Source organism: Cervus elaphus, chromosome 5 (genome assembly GCF_910594005.1).
Source record: "Cervus elaphus chromosome 5, mCerEla1.1, whole genome shotgun sequence".
NCBI classification, from domain to species: domain Eukaryota; kingdom Metazoa; phylum Chordata; class Mammalia; order Artiodactyla; family Cervidae; genus Cervus; species Cervus elaphus.
In genome coordinates, this window is record NC_057819.1 from 106,096,858 (window position 1) to 106,115,482 (window position 18,625).

Below are 18,625 nucleotides of genomic sequence, written 5' to 3' on the forward strand. Positions count from 1 at the left end.
ATCTTCAGCTATAGGATGTAGTCATCCTTTGCATGTTGTCTTTTGACAGGATCCCTGTACTATAGAAATGTTTCCCATTTGTGTCACACGTAACAGCTGTAAAATCTTAACTTTTCTTCTCTATCCTCTCCTGTGGTTACTGTCAGGTCTAATAGGGTGAGGCTGTGACACTTCTGAACTAATGTGAGGTGGTAAGCCTGGAAACACTTTGATTCTGGAGCTTCAGAATCCTGTGAAGTAAATGAACCTACTTCAGTTTGAATTTAAAATGGGTTTATGTTCAGTTAGGGTTACTTCTAATATAAAATCAGCTTTGAGATCAAGGGAACTAGTGCTCAAAGTTCAGAGAAATTTTGTGTTAGATTTACTTTTTCTTGATCATAACCTTACTGCTTATATAATAAATCTTATAATCTAATTAAATACTACTTTGTACTTCTTGAGTGTGAAATCAGTTCAGTTTCAAAACTTACAGCCTTGAGGCTAGAGAGAGTACTTGGGCTGATTATTAAAGGAAGTTGACCCAGTAAGAAATTTACTAGGAACAATAAATAAAAATGTTACACCTAGAAAATAAAATGTCACTGTCATTCAGTGTATTTAGCATTTCCAGTCAATGCTTACCTTGATTGATGGTAGTTTTTGAAAGCAACATCTAATGAGAGGGGAGAAAACAGCTGTAACAAAGTATCAGAGACTTTTTGTTTGCTTTTAAGACTGTTTTTATTATGTTTTGCATAATAGATTTTCTGCTATTTTAGAGTTTTTAAATGGCAGAAATAGGACTAATGTAGCAAACACTTGTGTGCCTACAATCCGCATTTGACAGTTAACATTTTACCGTGTTCACCTTGGTCTTCTTTTAGAAGAAATGAAATATTTCGGAAGCGGTTTGTGTGCCTTCTGTAACCCTCCCTTCTCACTCTCCTACTCTCCTGCCCCAGAAGTAACCCTGGTCTTGGGATTGAGGTGTACTCTTTGTTATTATTTTAATGCTCTTTCTGTATTTTATGTGTTCATACTATTATATAGACATATTTTCTTTATGCAACCTGCTGCTTTTCCTCCACTGTTGTTTTTGAGACTTGCCAGTAAACCTCCATGGACGGAGGAGCCTGGTAGGCTGCAATCCATGGGGTCGCTAAGAGTCGGACACGAGCGACTTCACTTTCACTTTTCACTTTCATGCATTGGAGAAGGAAATGGCAACCCACTCCAGTGTTCTTGCCTGGAGAATCCCAGGGATGGGGGAGCCTGGTGGGCTGCCGTTTATGGGGTCACACAGTCGGATGACTGAAGTGACTTAGCAGCAGCAGTAAACCTCAGTGTAAGAATGTGGGTCTGTATTGATTGCAGTATCATTTGATTAGGGCAGTATCACAGTGTGTTGTTTTTATTGTTGTAGTTTTGTTAGGAGTGTGACTTTCTCCAGTTAACACATGGAGATCAATTATGTAACTGACATTATGCGCATCTCTTGAATTGCTTTCTCCCCAGGCTCCTGAGGTTATCATGTCTCAACATTATGATGCCAAGGCTGACTTGTGGAGCATCGGGACAGTGATATATCAGTGCCTCGTTGGAAAGCCACCTTTTCAGGTACCATGACTCTTTTCAGGTATACTTAGTTTGGGGCTCTTTTCATTTTGAAGTTGCCTTTTGACTTATGAAATGGGGAATGCGGTTGACCCTTGAACAGTGTAGGTGTTAATCCTAGGTAATACTAGGTTCTCCAACTCAGGCTAACAACCCCATGGGAAATAGGTGTGACATTAGCGCTTCCTGCTTAGCCTGGATTTGGGGTCTGGGAATCCATGTGAGGGTGGGGGCAGGTCTGGGAAGATGGGTAACAACTCTCCTCCTGCCTTTCCTAGAGGAGAGGTCATTGTTTAGGTTTTACACTATTTTAGGTAGGTCTGCCTCTCCCTTAACATTCTGTCAGAAGGAGCTCTTCTAGCATATGATCACAGTGATTCCTCTTGAGTTCATGTTGGCCAGTTACAGAGACCGTTTTTTAAATCTGAAAACTAAAACAGAGAGAAATAATTTGCCCAAGATGGTATTAAAAGTCAGTGACACAGCAGGTTGAACGCTTGATTTCCTAGCCTGGTTTGAAGGTAGAGGCAGCTTCAGTAATTCAGCAGCTCTTACTGCAAGGTTGCTGTGTTGTGTTCTCGAGAGGCTGGAAAGGAGCACTTTGTTAGTTCTCTGGCTTGACTCCCTTGAAGGTACATTGCATCTGACTTCACACAGCACACATGTTGGGTGGGCCATGTAACCTCCAGAGTAGTGAGTGAGTCTTCTGAGCCTCAGGCCTCTCTGAGAATCTGACCTCAGAAAGATACATTATGCCCAGATATGCAGAATCTGCATACAGTGTCAGAGGTGTTAGAAGTCTTGTGCCCATCGATGGCTCCCTCAGCAGTCCATGGCTTTCAAGTTCAGTCTCTATTCTATAGCAAGAATATGAGCATCCATCATGTGATTTGGAGTTTTTGCCTTTGGTGTTTTAGGAAATTAAACCATTTTCTTCTTCTTCTTTTTTTTTTTAAACAGGCTAATAGTCCTCAAGACCTAAGGATGTTTTATGAAAAAAACAGGAACTTAATGCCTAGGTATGTGTCTTGATTACACTGGGTTTTACTATGTCAATACTGTATTATTTATCTGAATTCTATATGTTTTATGGATGTTTTTCCATTATTGCATCTTTTTTTCAGTTAGCTGTAAGGAGAGCATTCATTTTAACAGGAAATTAGAAAGCTACTAGAGCATCATATGTGCCCATGTGCTGTGCCATTTTCTTTCTTTTTAATAATGTTAAGTTTATTCACCAGAAAAACCTACAGAAGTTATGTGTGTTCTTTGAGGGAAGGGAGGGAAATGCAAACAGAACAGATGGGTGTAAAGCAGAAAGTGGCTTCCCCTGCCCTTAGGGAGAACAAGAGTTTGCTATGTACCTTTTGAAATTCTTTTTCTTTAGAAATATTTTTAGTGTGAGTTCTCTTTACATGTTTGACTGTTTATTCATGTGTATATATTTATTCTGTTGTTCAGTTGCTAAGTTGTGTCTGACTGTGACTCCATGGACTGCAGTACACTAGGCTTCCCTGTCCTCCCCTATCACTCGGAGTTTGCTCAAATTCATGTCCGTTGACTTGGTGATGCTATCTAACCATCTCATCCTCTGCCACCTTCTTCTGCTTTTGCCTTCAGTCTTTCCCAGCATCAGGGTCTTTTCCAATGAGTTGGGTCTTCACATCAGGTGGCCAAAGTATTGGAGCTTTAGCTTAACATCAGTCCTTCCAATGAATATTCAGAGTTGATTTCCTTTAAGACTGACTGATTTGATCTTGCTGTTGTCCAAGGGAGTCTCAAGAGTTTTCTCCAGCACCACAATTCGAAAGCATCAATTCTTCAGTGCTCAGACTTACTTTATGGTACAACTCTCACATTTGTACCATGACTACTGGAAAAACCATAGTTTTGATCATTCAGAATTTTGTTGGCAAAATGATGCCTTTACCTTTTAATAGGCTGTCCAGGTTTGTCATAGCTTTTTTCCCAAGGAGCAAGTGTCTTTTAATTTCATGGCTGCAGTGAAATTTAATTTAATGCACTGTCCACAGTGATTTTGGAGCCCAAGAAAATAAAGTCTGTTACTGTTTCCACTTTTTCCCCTTCTATTTGCCATGAAGTGATGCCATGAACTTAATTTTTTGAATATTGAGTTTCAAGTCAGCTTTTTCACTCTCCTCTTTTACCTTCATCAAGAGGCTGTTTAGTTCCTCTTCGCTTTCTGCCATTAGAGTGATGTCATCAGCATATTGATAGCTTTCCCGGCAATCTTAATTCCAACTTGTGATTCATCCAGCCCAGCATTTCGTGTGATGTTCTCTGCACATTAGTTAAATAAGCAAGGTGACAATATACAACCTTGTCGTATTCCTTTCCCAATTTGAACCAGTCTGTTCCATGTCTGGTTCTTACTGGCGCTTCTGCACACATATAGTTCAATACAAATTACTTTGCAAATTGTTCTGTGCCTTTTTTTAACTTATGTATAGCATTTGTTTGGAGACACTTGTATTTATTTAAGCTCTGCCCTTTTCCAGGCAGAATTGGAGGTTGCTCTTTGTTTAACAGAGAACTCTGTAGCAACTCTCAGTGCTAGGTTGAAGTTGTGTTAAAACTCAAGGTAGGCTGTGCTTGTGAGCGGCTTTGTCCTACAGATGTTCTGACAAAGGCAGTGAGAATCTCAGGCAAGAGTCTTCCCAGACTGATGCTGCTTCTCAGAAGCAACTGCTTAGTGGGTTGTTTTTCTTTTAAGGAATGAGGCTTTATCATGGTTGTCTTGGTATAAAATGTGGTATTTGTGAAACTGCATATACATTTTCATTTACCATAATGAAAGCAAAAGTTGTGTAGTTAATATATATAAACTCACCACTTTAGTGTTTTTTTTTCCCCCTGCCCCCGCAGCATTCCCAGAGAAACATCACCTTATTTGGCTAATCTTCTTTTGGGTTTGCTTCAGAGAAACCAAAAAGATAGAATGGACTTTGGTAAGTAATATTTTCAAATTTTGTATCTGGTTTATAATTTTGTGTATTTTGAAGAGTTTTTTTTTTTCTTAATTTATGTTTTATTGAAGTATTGTTGATATACAGTGTTGTGTTAGTATCTGGTGATACTAACTAACACAGTTAGTTATACACTAACTGTGTATAACTCAAGTGATTGAGTTATACACACACACATATATATTCTTTTTCATTATGGTTTATCACAGGTTGTTGAATATAGTTCACTGTTATACAGTAGGACCTTATAGTTTATCCATTCTATGTATAATAGCTTACATCTGCTAATACTCAACTCCCAGTCCCTCCCTACCCTCCTTTCCCCTCTTGGCAACCACATGAAAAACAATTTTTTTTAAGATACTATAGAGGTTTCAGAGGAAAATGAAATTCATTTTTACTTTTCTATCTCTGTGTTTTCCCTTTTTACATATTTTGTAAATGTATGGAAAGAATATAAATATTTAATCAATAATTTAGAAACTATTATCCTGTATGTTATTTCATTATTGGCCCATTTTTCTCATGGTTACTGGGCAATGTCCATTTCTTTCTCTGAAAGATAGAAATATTTACCAATTGCATGAACTAAAGTTCAATATCAGTTTCTACAGAAGTTTCAGAAAAGATATATCCAGATTATTTCATCCCACCCCCTATACAGAAATTGTTAGAACTACTTTCTACTGAGAACATTTACTGAGGCCATGAACTGAGTGCTTCAGAGAGTGAGGTCATTTAGACTAAATCTGAGTTAATCTCATTCCTGATCTTGTATTATCTGGCAAACTTCCATGCTATGCTATTCTCCTTGTCCACTCTGTACTATTTAGTAGCACATAATTTGGAGACCTAATGATAATTGAGATGGTCTTTGTGGGCTTTTAAAGAAATAATGAAATAAATTATACATACAGGAAAAAAGAGTAAAATAATATACTTTCATGTACTCACCCACCTATTTATCTAATTAGCAGGCTTACTGTGTAGGTTTTATCCTTGGTGAATAGCTGAAGGAACTAAATCAAATTAATAACTTTTAAAAATGTGAATTTAAAAATGTGAAACCAGCTGTAGAAATACTTCTTCTGGGATAGAAGGATGGAATTTACTGAACAAATCAGCTGCCTAAGACTTCCTGTCAGGACAGTTGACAGCTGTAGTTCACATATGTGCTTAGTGAGGGCCTGGCCACGGTTCTCTGTGTTGTTGTCTGCTTGAAGACAGCCACACAAGAGGACAGATCCACTTTAGTCGTCTTTGTGGTACTGTGTTAGTAATGGGCATTTGGAGAATTCACAGCCATTATTTTAAAATTTTCATTGATTCAGAATTACTTACAATTTGATGATTTTTATAGATGATTTATAAAAATAGCATGCTGTTACATTGAAAGGAAATTGTGTCTGTATAAAGAAGGTAATAATAATTATGAGCTTCCTTGGTGGCTCAGTGGTAAAGAATCTGCCTGCTAATACAGGAGACCTGGGTTCGATCCCTGGGTTGGGAAGATCCCCTGGAGAAGGAAATGGCAACCCACCCTAGTGTTCTTGCCTGAGAAATCTCATGGACACAGGAGCCTGGCGGGGTCTATGGGGTTGCAAAAGAGAGTTGGACATGACTTAGCAACTAAACAACAACATTAATAATTATATATGATTTCAAGGGTACTATGTTGACTACATCGACAAGATCAACCCGTCTGCCAAAATCAACGTCAGTTTAAAGGTTGCATTCTCATTTTCATTACAGAAGCATTTTTCAGCCATCCTTTCCTTGAGCAAGTTCCAGTAAAAAAATGTGAGTACCCACTTTTTACATTTTTACTAAACAAGTAAATGCAACCGTAAGGTAAAATTAGGATTTGGTTTCACAAAATTAATCTTTTATGTGCTTCTCAAGATTCATTGGGCTTTTCTTAAATACTTATAGTTGTGTTTATTTAGTTCCAGTTCCATTTTTCCTTCTACATCCAATTTGAAATAGTTCAGTAATTGCTGTGTTGTTAGTTTCATCCCTGGGAGTATGTGGATGTGAATTTTGGTCAGCACGAAGCTGTGGCGGTTGTGGCGGGTTTTCTAGTGGACGACTCAGGTAGCTGCACTCAGCGGCCTCTCTTCCCTGGTGTTTCTCTGCAGCCTGCCCAGTCCCGGTGCCCGTGTACGCCGGCTCTGCCGCTGGAGGCTCCTATGGCAGCTCTCCGTCCTGTCGTTTCGCCTCTCCACCGGTAAGTCCTGGGGTTCTTAGAAGTGACGGTAGAGTGTGCTAGTGCGTCTGCTCACAGACAGAGCTGCAGATATATTATGGGTGTTCTCTTTATGTGTGGAGTTTTCTAGCGCGGCTGAGGCCTGAGCAGGGAGCCCTGTTGCTGAGGATCTCGGTTTGGAATCTGCCCCTACCTAGATGTGCACACTTCAGCAGAACACGGTACCTCTCAGGGCTGCCTTCCTCTGAACCAGGAACACAGTGCTCTCACTTTCTCATGCTCAGTAAGGTTGGGAAGGGTTTCACCGTGACAGATAGATAGGTAGCTTTGTATTTATTTTATGAACATCATAAATATCAATCTGGAAAGTTAGTACACAGAGAACTCCAGTGGTAGAGGAGTGCCCTTTGGGCCTGAGACCCTGTCGTCATGGCGACAGGCCCTGTGAGCTGCTCCCCTGCAGCCCCCTCCCTCCAGTCTCAGTGCTTCTTCCTGGTCCTGAGAACTCCTTCCTCCTGCTTTGCTCCCCTGGGTCTTGCCTTTCCCTCTTCTGTGCTTTCCTGGACTTCCCCCCACATCTCTCTTGCTGCCTGAGAGTTGTGACCTTGAAACTTTTCACAAGTCAAAGTCCAGAGACCATTGTGTCAGCCTCTTCGGGCATTTTTCAGATTGGCCTGCAGACACGCATTTCTTGACTTCTGCTGGCAGTGGGGCTGGGGAGCTGCACAGGAAGCTGGCTGGGGGTTAGCAGCCTGCTACTCAAGAGTCTGGGCTTGGACATGTCCACGTTCGTGACTCGCCATGTTGCCTGTGACAAGTGACTCAGTCTCTCTGAGCCTAAGTAAAGTGAGCGTAAGTTACATGCTTCGTGGCATTTTTAAGGATAAAGAGGAAAAGCACTGACCGCACTGCTCGGCACACAGTAATACTCAGGCAGTGGCAGGTGCTGTTATTCCTGCTTTCCAGGGAGACCCGATGGCCCCTGGTAAAGGCAGAGGCTGGAGCAGCCTGTGGCACATGACTGAGCCCTAACACTGGCAAAGCCCTTCTGCACAGCCTGCCGACTCAGACCAAATAGAAAGGCAGAGGGCTAAGAAGACTTACGTTATATTCCCATGGATTTAAAGACTTAAGAGGGGAAAAAAGTGTCATATATTTCCTGTTTCAGTCTGGAATAAAGAAAAACACTGAATCTAGAGTGAGTGGGAAGAGTCTGAGGAAGTACACTGTCAGGGAGAGACTGCAGACTGTGTCTGGCCCTGCTGCTTGCTCCTGTAACCTGCTGGGCAGGTCAGCTCCTCATTCGTAACATAGGCCTGGTTACCCTCTGGTTGCAGGGTGGGTGGTGGTACGTGGTGGGTACATGATGACTGTAGCTGCCGTGATGGAGTATGTACATGATGCAAGGTGACACGGGGTGTAGAGAGCACAGTGTGCTGGAGGGGGCGGGGCAGGGGAGGACCTGGGTGTAGGGAGGCCTGCAGGGTGGTTGGACAACCGTGGGAGGAGACAGAGAGGGGTCACCAGGGGAACACAGTGGGAGAGTGCTTTGACAGGACACAGCTTATTGGGTTTTTGTTGGATGAGACGTGTTGAAAGGGAGAGCAAATGAGGAGTGCTTGGGCTGCTGGAAGAGCGGACCAGGGAGAAGACGTGGCGGGGAAGGGAGGCGTAGTTATTATAAATGCTCAGAACTTTGCGTGTGCGTGCCAAGTTGCTTCAGTCATGTCTGACTCTTTGCAGCCCTATGGACTGTAACCTGCCAGGCTCTTCTGTCCATGGGATTCTCCAGGCAAGGATGCTGGAGTGGGTTACCATGCCTTCCTCCAGGGATCTTCCCGACCCAGGGGTTGAGTCTCTTATGTCTCCTACACTGAACCCACGGATTGAGTTTCTTATATCTCCTGCATTAGCAGGTGGGTTCTTTACCACTAGCACCACCTGGGAAGCCCCAGAACTTTGGTGGAAAAACCTTTTTTTAGAAGGCCTTTATGAAGAGCTCATGCTTGAAGTGAAAATAACAAATCTGGAAATAAAAAGGAGAGCAGGAATGTTTCTGTATAATTTCCAATTAGAGATTAGAAAGTGGAGTGATCTGATAGGCCTTGTGTCAACATAAATCCGCAACAGTGAGGTGACATCCTGCATGCACTCCTTCCCTCCTGGGGCTGGGCTGGACTCCTGTTCTGAGGGGGATGCAGGCAGGCACGCCCGTGTGACAGTCTGTTCTTTACATTCTCCCAAAATACCCAGCTGCTACTTTACTCCAGAGAAGTCTTTGAAAGGTGAAAAACAAAAACTGGAACAAAAAATTTCAAATAATTCTGTTAGATCTGATACTGGCTATAAGCTAAATGCTATGTAGATAATACTTCTTAAATATCTACTCTTTTAATTAAATGTCTTTAATGCCCACTTTGTGTGAAGTTTTGGTTGATACCAGTGACAGGGCAGGTCCCTTTGTTGAGCAGCTCTGGGTTTGGTTGTGTGGAGGAGAGGCCGGTGGAGCAGCCTGTGGGAGGCAGATGCCTCATGCCTCTTCTTGCTTGTGGGACTAGAGATGAGGCCATGACATCAGACTGAGAGCTTGCAGGGACCCTCAGCAGAGACATTGAGCTAAGTTTTGAATTTGTAAGAGTGGTAATGTAAGCAGAGGAATCCCCATGGAACCATGACCTGTTGCAGCAGTCTGTAGCCCACCATGGCCACGTATGTTTGTTAGAATTAAGTGATTTGCAGATTCAACTAGGTAGTCTTCCTGGCTACATGTCACATGTTCATAGCCAGCTATAACTGATGGCCGCCACGCTGTACAGAGCTGAACCCTCTGACGTTGCAGGAAGCACTGTGGGACAGGCTCCTCTCATGGCCCAGCCTGAGGGTGCAGAGAACAAGGTGATGTGCTGGGGGGTGAGTGGAGCCGGGGTGGGGCCAGTCTGCGTCCTGGCAGAATCTGGGCTATAAGCAGAGCAGGCTGTGTGTGCTGAGACATTTTGAGTGGCTTTAAGTGGAGGTGTGACCTGATCCACTGTGTGTTTTAGCAAATAAATTCCTCTGTAAGCAGGTGGGGGATTGGATGGAAGATCAGAAGAGAGGCCTCTCTCCTAGAGCAACGAGAACAGCCTGTGACCATTGCACTGTTTTTGGGTTTGCTTTGTTTGTTTTTGAGAATGAGGGCCTGAACTAAGTCAGCAGTAGGAAAGGAAAGGACAAGGGGCCAGGAAGAGCAGGATGAGGAGTCTGCAGTGCTTAGAGATTGCTTGAATTTGGGACCTAAGGAAGAGGAAGGTCTTGACGGGGCCTGAGTTGTGTGAGTTGATGGAGCCACTTAGAAGGGGAGCACAAGAATGATGCACTGTGATGTGCAGGCCCAGAGGCAGATCTGAGCTCGGGAGTCAGCACTCTGCAGGGGTAGTTGATGTAGGAAGGCGACAGTGGGCCCCAGGTGGGTATAAACTGTGAGGGTTGGAGGCCAGGGTGGCACTGGGGAAACTCATACTCCACCGGTCTCCTTAGAGGGGCAAAAGAGACTGAGAAGTAGAAAGGGAAACGGAGAGCAGGGTCCCTGAATGGAGGGCTGGGGGCCCAGTGTCTGGGAAGCAGAGTCCAGTACCTGAAGGAGTAGCGGAGGGTCCACAGACCTGGCAGTGGAATCATTGGGAAGCTTAGTAAAGGCAGTTTCATTGGAGGGTTGAAGGCAGAAAAGAGGCTTGTGGTGAGTAAAGTGATACTTTTGGAGAAGGAAGTCGCAACCCACTCCAGTATTCTTGCCTGGAAAATCCCATGGACAGAGGAGCCTTGTAGGCTACAGTCCATGGGATTGCGAGGAGTCGGACATGACTGAGTGACTTCACTTTTCACTTTCATGCATTGGAGAAGGAAATGGCAACCCACTCCAGTGATCTTGCCTGGAGAGTCCCGGGGACGGAGGAGCCTGGTGGGCTGCCGTCTGTGGGGTCGTGCAGAGTTGGACACAACTGAAGTGACTTAGCAGCAGCAGCAGCAGCAAGTGATACTTTGGAGGTGAGGGATTTGAGTCAGTGAAAACTGAAATTTCAAGAAACATTGTTAAGTGAAAAAGGGAGATAAGATGGTAATTGAGAGAGTTATATTGATTTGAGATGTGAAGAAATTACACATGTTTGTGTGCAGAGGGGAAAGCAGAGGGGAGTTGATCAGGGTCCTTGAAGAGGGAAGAGAATTAGTGGAAGATGACCTTTGAACCTGAGAAGCATCTCTTCCACACAGGTGGCTGTGGATGAAGGTAATTTTATAAATAGCAAAGGGAGACATTGAGAGAGTCCCTGCCTGGGGAGCAAGGGCACAGGGAAGAATTGGTGGAGTTAGGTGCTTGGAACCTGGCCCGCTCACCTGTTCTCTCTTCTGAGTTTTGTTTATGTATGAAATGGATATCAGAATAGGGCTGGAGTTAGATAATACATGGAAAGCTCTTAACAGGGCCCAGTGGCAAGCTCAGTGCAAAGCCCGTGGTGAGTGCTCTGTAATGTTACTTCCTCCAACTTCCACTCCGTTTATAACCTTGAAGCATAAGTGCTATTCAAAAAGTGATAAGGAGAATTTATATCATGTATATGTCACACACACAGAGAAGTGATAAGGAGATTTGAGACTGGTTTCACTGTGCAGTGACATTTGAAGAAATAGTAGTGGGTTAAAACTGGGCTTTACAGAGCATTTTGTAGTATTTTTCTTAAATAGAAACAAAGGTTAAACAGGGTAATGGGGACCTAACACAGTAAGTTACGAAGTTCATTGTTTTAGGAGACTGTTGTATGATGAAGATATTCGGTTAAAGTTGTGACTACTGTGTCTTTGAACTAGGCAAGTGCCAAGAGGAATATAGCTACTTGTGCCCAAGGATCTATTCAATATATTCATATGCTTTTCTTCCCTTATGGTCCCATCTTCCACAAATCCCTTACAGGTCTATCTTCCACAAATCAACTCCTTCCCCTGACAAAAAAGAAAACAAAAGGAACACACCCACACCTGTAAGGCTTTCTAAATCTTTTTTTCTGGAAGTGTTAGTAATTCCCTGTGCTTATACACAGTTATCCTTACTGATTTAGTTACTTTTCTGTGTAACATAGCCTCTGGCTTTTTCCTTTTTTTTTTTGGCTTTTCCCTTTTAGAATTTTTCTTCATTGGAGATTGAAAACTGTGTGCAGAATGTCATTCAAGTCCCTGGACATTTTGTTTTAGTCATTAGGTAAGCAGATATTGAGTATCTGCTTTGCTAGGCCATGAGCTGAAGCGGGGATGGGACATGATACAGATTAACAGCGGACCTTTCAGGGGAGGCAGACCTGTGCACGCGATAAGAGGTGTGATGTGTTTTAAGTATCACTTTTGGGAAGCATTTTAGACGGTGTTATGCAAACACACCTTAAACTGTGCATCTCTAAGGGAAAGGTTTTCCAAAGAGATTTTTAAAATCTTCAATGAAATTGAACTCTGTGCCACTTTCATGAAAAAAATATTCCTTAGTCTAATGGCTGTTCTGACTTGCATTTTATTGAGGCCACTTTTAATTTTATGTTATTAATTTTAGTCCCTTCCAGATATGCAGCATATTCAGGAAGAAAACTTATCCTCCCCACCATTGGGTCCTCCCAACTATCTCCAGGTGTCCAAAGATTCTGCCAGTACTAGTAGCAAGAACTCTTCTTGTGACACGGATGACTTTGTTTTGGTTCCACACAACATCTCGTCAGACCACTCATGTGAGAATCTTTTCTGCTTGTACACATTGTATTTCTGAATTTACTAGACTAGTATTTTTTAACCTTTATGTCACGCTCTTGTGTGTAGGACACCTTTCCAAATGGACATTTTATTTAGTTGATGAAATTCCCAGAACTATATGCCTACATTCCTGTGACAGTAACCTTGGATTCTGAAGGTAGATGGAAACTTTGCAGGAAATGACCTCAAATTCTGTTTGTATCCAAACAGAAAGGAGTGGAGAAGCCAGCAGAATGAGAGAGATTAAATTTAAGGAAAGGATCTAAAGGAAGACCTCTTTTGGAAAAAATCTGGGAGTCAAAGGTCTTACAAACAGTCTGGCTGTGCTTCAGGAGATGCTGGCCAGAGTTCAGGAATGAGCTTCATAAACACACAGGAAGGATGTTTTATAAAGGAAGCAGAATCCAGGCTGCCTGAATCCAAGGCAGGATTCTGTGGAGTAGTGCAGGGCACTGGGAGACCTACGAGAAGAGAAGTTAGAACCATAAAAAAGAAGGAACTACGATTTGGCTGCAGAGGAGTAGGATCAGAAGAGCTGGAAACTTAAAGACTTTAATGATTTAATAGTATCAGGTTGACTGTGTGCAGATGTAGGAAGCTGGAGAAGTCTGTGTCAAGAGGTCTCAGGATGTTTGTCAAATTCATATTTAATAGCTGCTTACATTAGCCCCTTGCTAGCTGTCAGGAAGGCTGCGACCTCAGACCAGACACACTTTAGGGCTGCTTGGCTGGGGCAGGGGAATCATGCATAGCATGTAATAGCAGGTGGCAGGTTCTGACCAGAGCACCGAGAGCTGGGAGTTGCCTTTAGAAATCATCCTGTGTGGTGGTTTTACCTTACTGAAAAAGTAATTAAAAGTTTTAAATTGTTAAATATTTCAAGCCAAATAATACAGCAGATACTCAAATGGTCCACCTGCTAATTTTATGTCACCATTTTGCCATGGATGTTTTGGATGTCTTTTTAAAGGTATACAATGCTGTAGGTACAGACAGAGCACCTGGCCTCATTCTAATCTTGCCAGAGATATATTCTTCTTCTTGATTTATATTACAATTCTAATATGCCTGTATATAAAAAAAAATATTTTTGTGATGTTACAGTTTTAAGTAAATGTTACATAGAATATTTGTTTCTGTAGTTTGCTTTTTTATTCCTATTTTTGCTGTGTATCTAGATATATAGCTAGGTGTGTATCTAGTTCATTTTAACTTATGAATTTTATATTAAAAATAGTACAACTGAACCATAGTTTATCCATCTCCCTACTGATTGTGACTTGGATCATTTCCATCTTTTTACTGTTCAGAATGTGTGGTAACAGATGTCCTTGTGCCAGATTTCCTCCAGGTGGTTGTAGATATGTACAGCTTCAGCTGTGCAAAATGTTGGTACAAGCAAGTTGTAGCCTGTAGCCACTAGCAGCAGTGTCCTGTCATGCCGCCCCAGTAGTACCATGGTGCCTTCTAGAGATTTTCATTATTTTTTCCATATTTAACTTTACCTGAAACTCATTTGTATAGATGATAAGAGTTCTATCAGTTACCCCAGGATTATTTATTGAATGTTCTGTCTTTTCCTCATTTATATGCAATCCCAGACATGCCCCATCAGGCTTATATAAAGGATTTGTTTCATTGTGTGTGTGTAATATGGGGTCAGAGGTGAAGGTGAGGGGGCACCCAAGAATTCTGTGGAATCACCCAGGCTATTCTTGGCCCCTTTCCCCCCATGTAGTTTAATTTTGACTTGAAAATGCTACAAAAAAGCCATTTGGGGATTTTGATTGGAATTGTGTTGATTCTCTAAGACGTGTTCAGTGACAGAATCTTTACAGTGTAGAGTGTAGGAGGGTTCCTTTCTCCCACACCCTCTCCAGCATTTATGATGTGTAGTCTTGGTGATAGGAGCCTTCAGACTGGCGTGAGGTGATTACCTCACTGTGGTTTTGATTTGCGTTTCTCTGATAATTAGCCACGTTGAGCACCTTTTCATGTACCTGTTGGCCCCCCATATGTCTTCTTTGAAACCTCTTTTACCTGTGCAACCATTGATGTTAAAAGTGATTATTGATGATACACATGGATTAGTGCCTACCACATTCATGTTTTCTATTGTTGTCCTTGATCTGCCTTCCTGTTTGTCTTCTACTCTTTTTCTACCTTTTGTGGTTTTAATTGACCATTTATTAAGGTTCTATTTTCTTTCCTTTCTTAGATATCAGTTATACTTCTTTTTTATTTTTTTGAGTGGTTGATTTGTCTTAGATTTGCAGTATACATGTGTAACTAATCCATGTCCATTTTGAAATACACCATACCATTTATGAATATTGTGGGTATCTTATAATAACAAAATAACCCTAATTCCTTCCTCCCTGTATCTTTGTTGTCATTAATTTCACTTATATATAAGCATACACAAGCATATATATATATATATATATGTATACACATAGGGCATGGAGGGAAGCACACATAACTGAGTACATCGTTGCTGTTGAACAAACTGTTACCTATTAGATCAGTTAAGAATAATCAAAATTAAAAGTTTTCGTTTTACTTTCACCTATTCCTTCCTTGCTTTGTGTAGGTTCAGTTTTCTGATCTATATTATTTTTCTTTTAAAGAACTTCTTGCAAGGCAGATTTACTGGCAACAAGTCCCCTCAATCTTTGCTTGTCTGAGAGTCTATATTTCTCCTTCATTTTGGAGAATAATTTTGCAGGGTATGAAATCCTAAGTTGGTGGTTTATTTCTCTCAATACCTTAAGTATTTGGTTCCACTCTCTTTTGATTTTTGAGGTTTCAGAGAAGTCTGTAATTCTGTTTTTATTCCTCTGTAGGTGTTTCTCTCCTCTGGCTTCTTTCAGCATTTTTTCTTTATTTTTGATTTTCTAGAATTTTAAAATAACATGCCAGTGTGTAGTTGTTTGGGGCATTTACCCTGCTGAGTGTTCTCTGAGCTTCCTAGATCTGGGGCTTGATGAGTGACATTAATCTGGGGAAATTCTCATTGTTTCAGATAGTTCCTTCTGTTCCTCTCTCTCTTCTCCTACTGGAATCACCATTTTGCACATGTTACACCTTTTGCAGTTGTCCCACAGACCTTGGATATTCTGTTCTTTTTTTTTTTTTAAGTCTTTATTTTTTGGTTTTCAAGGATTTTGTTGAAATAATCCTCTGGCTCAGAGATCCTTTCCTCAAACATGCCCAGTCTACTAATAAGCCTCCCAGAGACGTTCTTCATTCCTGTTACAGTGTTTTTTATCTCTAGCATTTCTTCTTGGTTCTTTCTTAGGATTTCCATCTCTGCTTTTATTCCCCATGTGTTCTTGTGTGCTGTCTGCTTTTTCCATTAGAGCCCTTAGTATATTAATCCATTCGGAGAAGGAAATGGCAGCCCACTCCAGTATTCTTGCGAGGGAAATGCCATGGACAGAGGAATCTGGTGGGCCACAGTTCCTATGGTCACAAAAGTCGGACACGACTGAGAGCACACACACATGATAATCATCATCATTTTAAATTCTGGATCTGGGGATCCCAGCATCCCCACTGTGTCTGGTTCTGATGCTCTGCCTCTTCAGGGTGTTTTTTTGCCTTTGATGTGGTTTGTACTTGTGTCTAGATAGTTGCATCTGACATATCGAGGGCTGGGGTAGGGTAGGTAAGTGCTGTCCACAGGCCGTTAGAGCTGTGGTCGTTAATGATGTGGTGAGGAGGAGGCAGCCCTGTGGTTAAGGCTCTGCCTTTCATGGAGCATAGAGTCGGACATGGCTGAGAGACTTTCACACACTTTCATGGAGCCTGAGCCTTTGGTTTGTGAACTTCAGAGCTATTTCACATTTCTTCTCTTGTCTGAAGTGGGACAGGGTGGCTGGAGGGGCCTGGAGTTGGGGGTTCCCCATCTCCAGGTCACTGAGGCTCTGAGTTCAGCCCCAGCCGGTGAACTCGGGTTAGTACATGTCCCTTGAGGACTGGCCTTGTTCCACAGAAGCCCCCTCCCCCACTCCAGGCAGGAAAGTATCTTTCTCCACATTTACTGTGGCAGTCTGCCTGGGCTCCCAGAGGTCAGTCTGACAGCCCTGTGCTGCTCCTATGACTGTGTCTCACTGGAGTTTTCAGCTTTCAGAGCTGTCTGCCCCGAGGCTCCAGCAAGTTGTCAGTTCTCACTCAGGTGTTCCTGCCCTGGCTCTGGTTTCCATAGTTGTTTCGGTTGATGAGTCCCTTCCCAGGGAAGCCAGTCCTCTCTGTGTGTGCCTGTTTCTGCAGTCTTGGGGACATCTCTTCGCCCAGGGTCCTCCTGTCTCCTCTGGAGCCAAAAAGAGTTTTCACTTATCAATATGGAAGGGTGACTTCCAAGCTCCTTACATGTGAAATCAGGAACTGGAGGTCTCCGAAGGAAACATTTAAAACATCTGTACAACTTAACACTACTAATGTAACACATACCTGAGCATACTCCTGATTTTCTTAACCTTCTTTGTCTGATTTTTCATCTTTTTGTTGTATTGCTCTACTTTTAGGAAAGTTTCCTAAATGTTCTCTTGATGAAAAGTTAATAAGGACTGTTCTAGTTGTTACTGGTCAAAGCACAATTATATAGGGGCTGTACATCAAATGACATGTTGTTAGCTACCCAATCCAGGTCTGCATGTAAAAAGCCAGTGGTGGGTTGTTGTGATGACCCCTTACAAGATTAAGAGGGAAGGTTATTTCCTAAGGAGGTCTGGTTAATGCAGGTGCAAAATATCCACTAAAAGGAAGGGAGGAGACCCAGATGAGCAGAGAGAACTTTTGTTTTAAATTTCTCTTGCCTTGCCATAAAATGTGAATTTTATTTCATTAATCTTCTATTGGGTTTTTCACTTATTATGCTCTCATCTTTTCAATTTTTAGAAGTTCTTTTTATCTCCCTCTCAGTATTGTTATTTTTGTTTCAAGATGCACTGTTTTCTCTCTGAACACACTTAATTATATACATTTTAAAACTTTTCGCTGTAAAATGTTTAGTTCTTTTTTTCCTCCAGTTTGTTTTAGAGTCTAGTTTTTCATTTAGATTCTTTCTTTGAATGTTTGGTGATGGTCATGTGCTCATAATTTAGAATTAGCAGTTAAGATGTTATTTGAAAGCTTCGTGTGTGGCGGATCTTATGGACAGTGAGTCTACACTGGGTCATCAGTCTGAGTCATTGTCTCAGACAGCTTCCTTTTTGAGGGGCTGCTCAAATCCCCCAACAAAGACTCAGCCATTAGTTAGTTCAGTCGCTCAGTCGTGGCCGACTCTTTGCGACCCCATGAACCGCAGCACGCCAGGCCTCCCTGTCCATCACCAACTCCCGAAGTCCACCCAAACCCATGTCCATCAAGTCGATGAAGTCATCCAACCATCTCATCCTCTGTCGTCCCCTTCTCCTCCTGCCCTCAGTCTTTCCCAGCATCAGGGGCTTTTCCAATGAGTCAGCTCTTTGCATCAGGTGGCCAAAGTATTGGCTTCAACATCAGTCCTTCCAATGAACACCCAGTACTGATCTCCTTTAGGATGGGCTGGTTGGATCTCCTTGCAGTCCAAGGGACTTTCAAGAGTCTTCCCCAACACCACAGTTCAAAAGCATCAGTTCTTCGGCACTCAGCTTTCTTTATAGTCCAACTCACATCCATACGTGACCACTGGAAAAACCATAGCCTTGACTAGACAGACCTTTGTTGGCAGAGTAATGTCTCTGCTTTTTAATATGCTGTCTAGATTGGTCATAACTTTCCTTCCAAGGAGTAAGTGTCTTTTAATTTCGTTGCTGCAATCACCATCTGCAGTGATTTTGGAGCCCAGAAAAATAAACTCAGCCACTGTTTCCACTGTTTCCCCATCTATCTGCCATGAAGTGATGGGACTGGATGCCATGATCTTAGTTTTCTGAATGTTGAGCTTTAAGCCGACTTTTTCACTCTCCTCTTTCACTTTCATCAAGAGGCTCTTTGGTTAGCCATTAGGAATGTTCAATTAAATTTCCGAGTTTAAAGTCACTTGAAAGCATTCCCCTCTGGTAGTTATGTTACCGAGCTGATA

General features: G+C 42.2%; 1 protein-coding gene across 4 annotated transcripts in view; it reads left to right on the plus strand.

The window, feature by feature from the left end:
* The window catches only part of ULK2 (unc-51 like autophagy activating kinase 2), a 56,886-nt gene that overhangs the window by 15,398 nt on the left and 22,863 nt on the right, over positions 1-18,625 (plus strand). For all 4 annotated transcript variants that reach the window (XM_043903979.1, XM_043903978.1, XM_043903980.1 and 1 more), the window contains 6 exons: positions 1,498-1,599; positions 2,557-2,615; positions 4,483-4,565; positions 6,336-6,383; positions 6,722-6,810; positions 12,362-12,533. In XM_043903979.1, the coding sequence (XP_043759914.1) occupies positions 1,498-1,599; positions 2,557-2,615; positions 4,483-4,565; positions 6,336-6,383; positions 6,722-6,810; positions 12,362-12,533 (553 nt within the window). The remainder of the gene's footprint in view (positions 1-1,497; positions 1,600-2,556; positions 2,616-4,482; positions 4,566-6,335; positions 6,384-6,721; positions 6,811-12,361; positions 12,534-18,625) is intronic.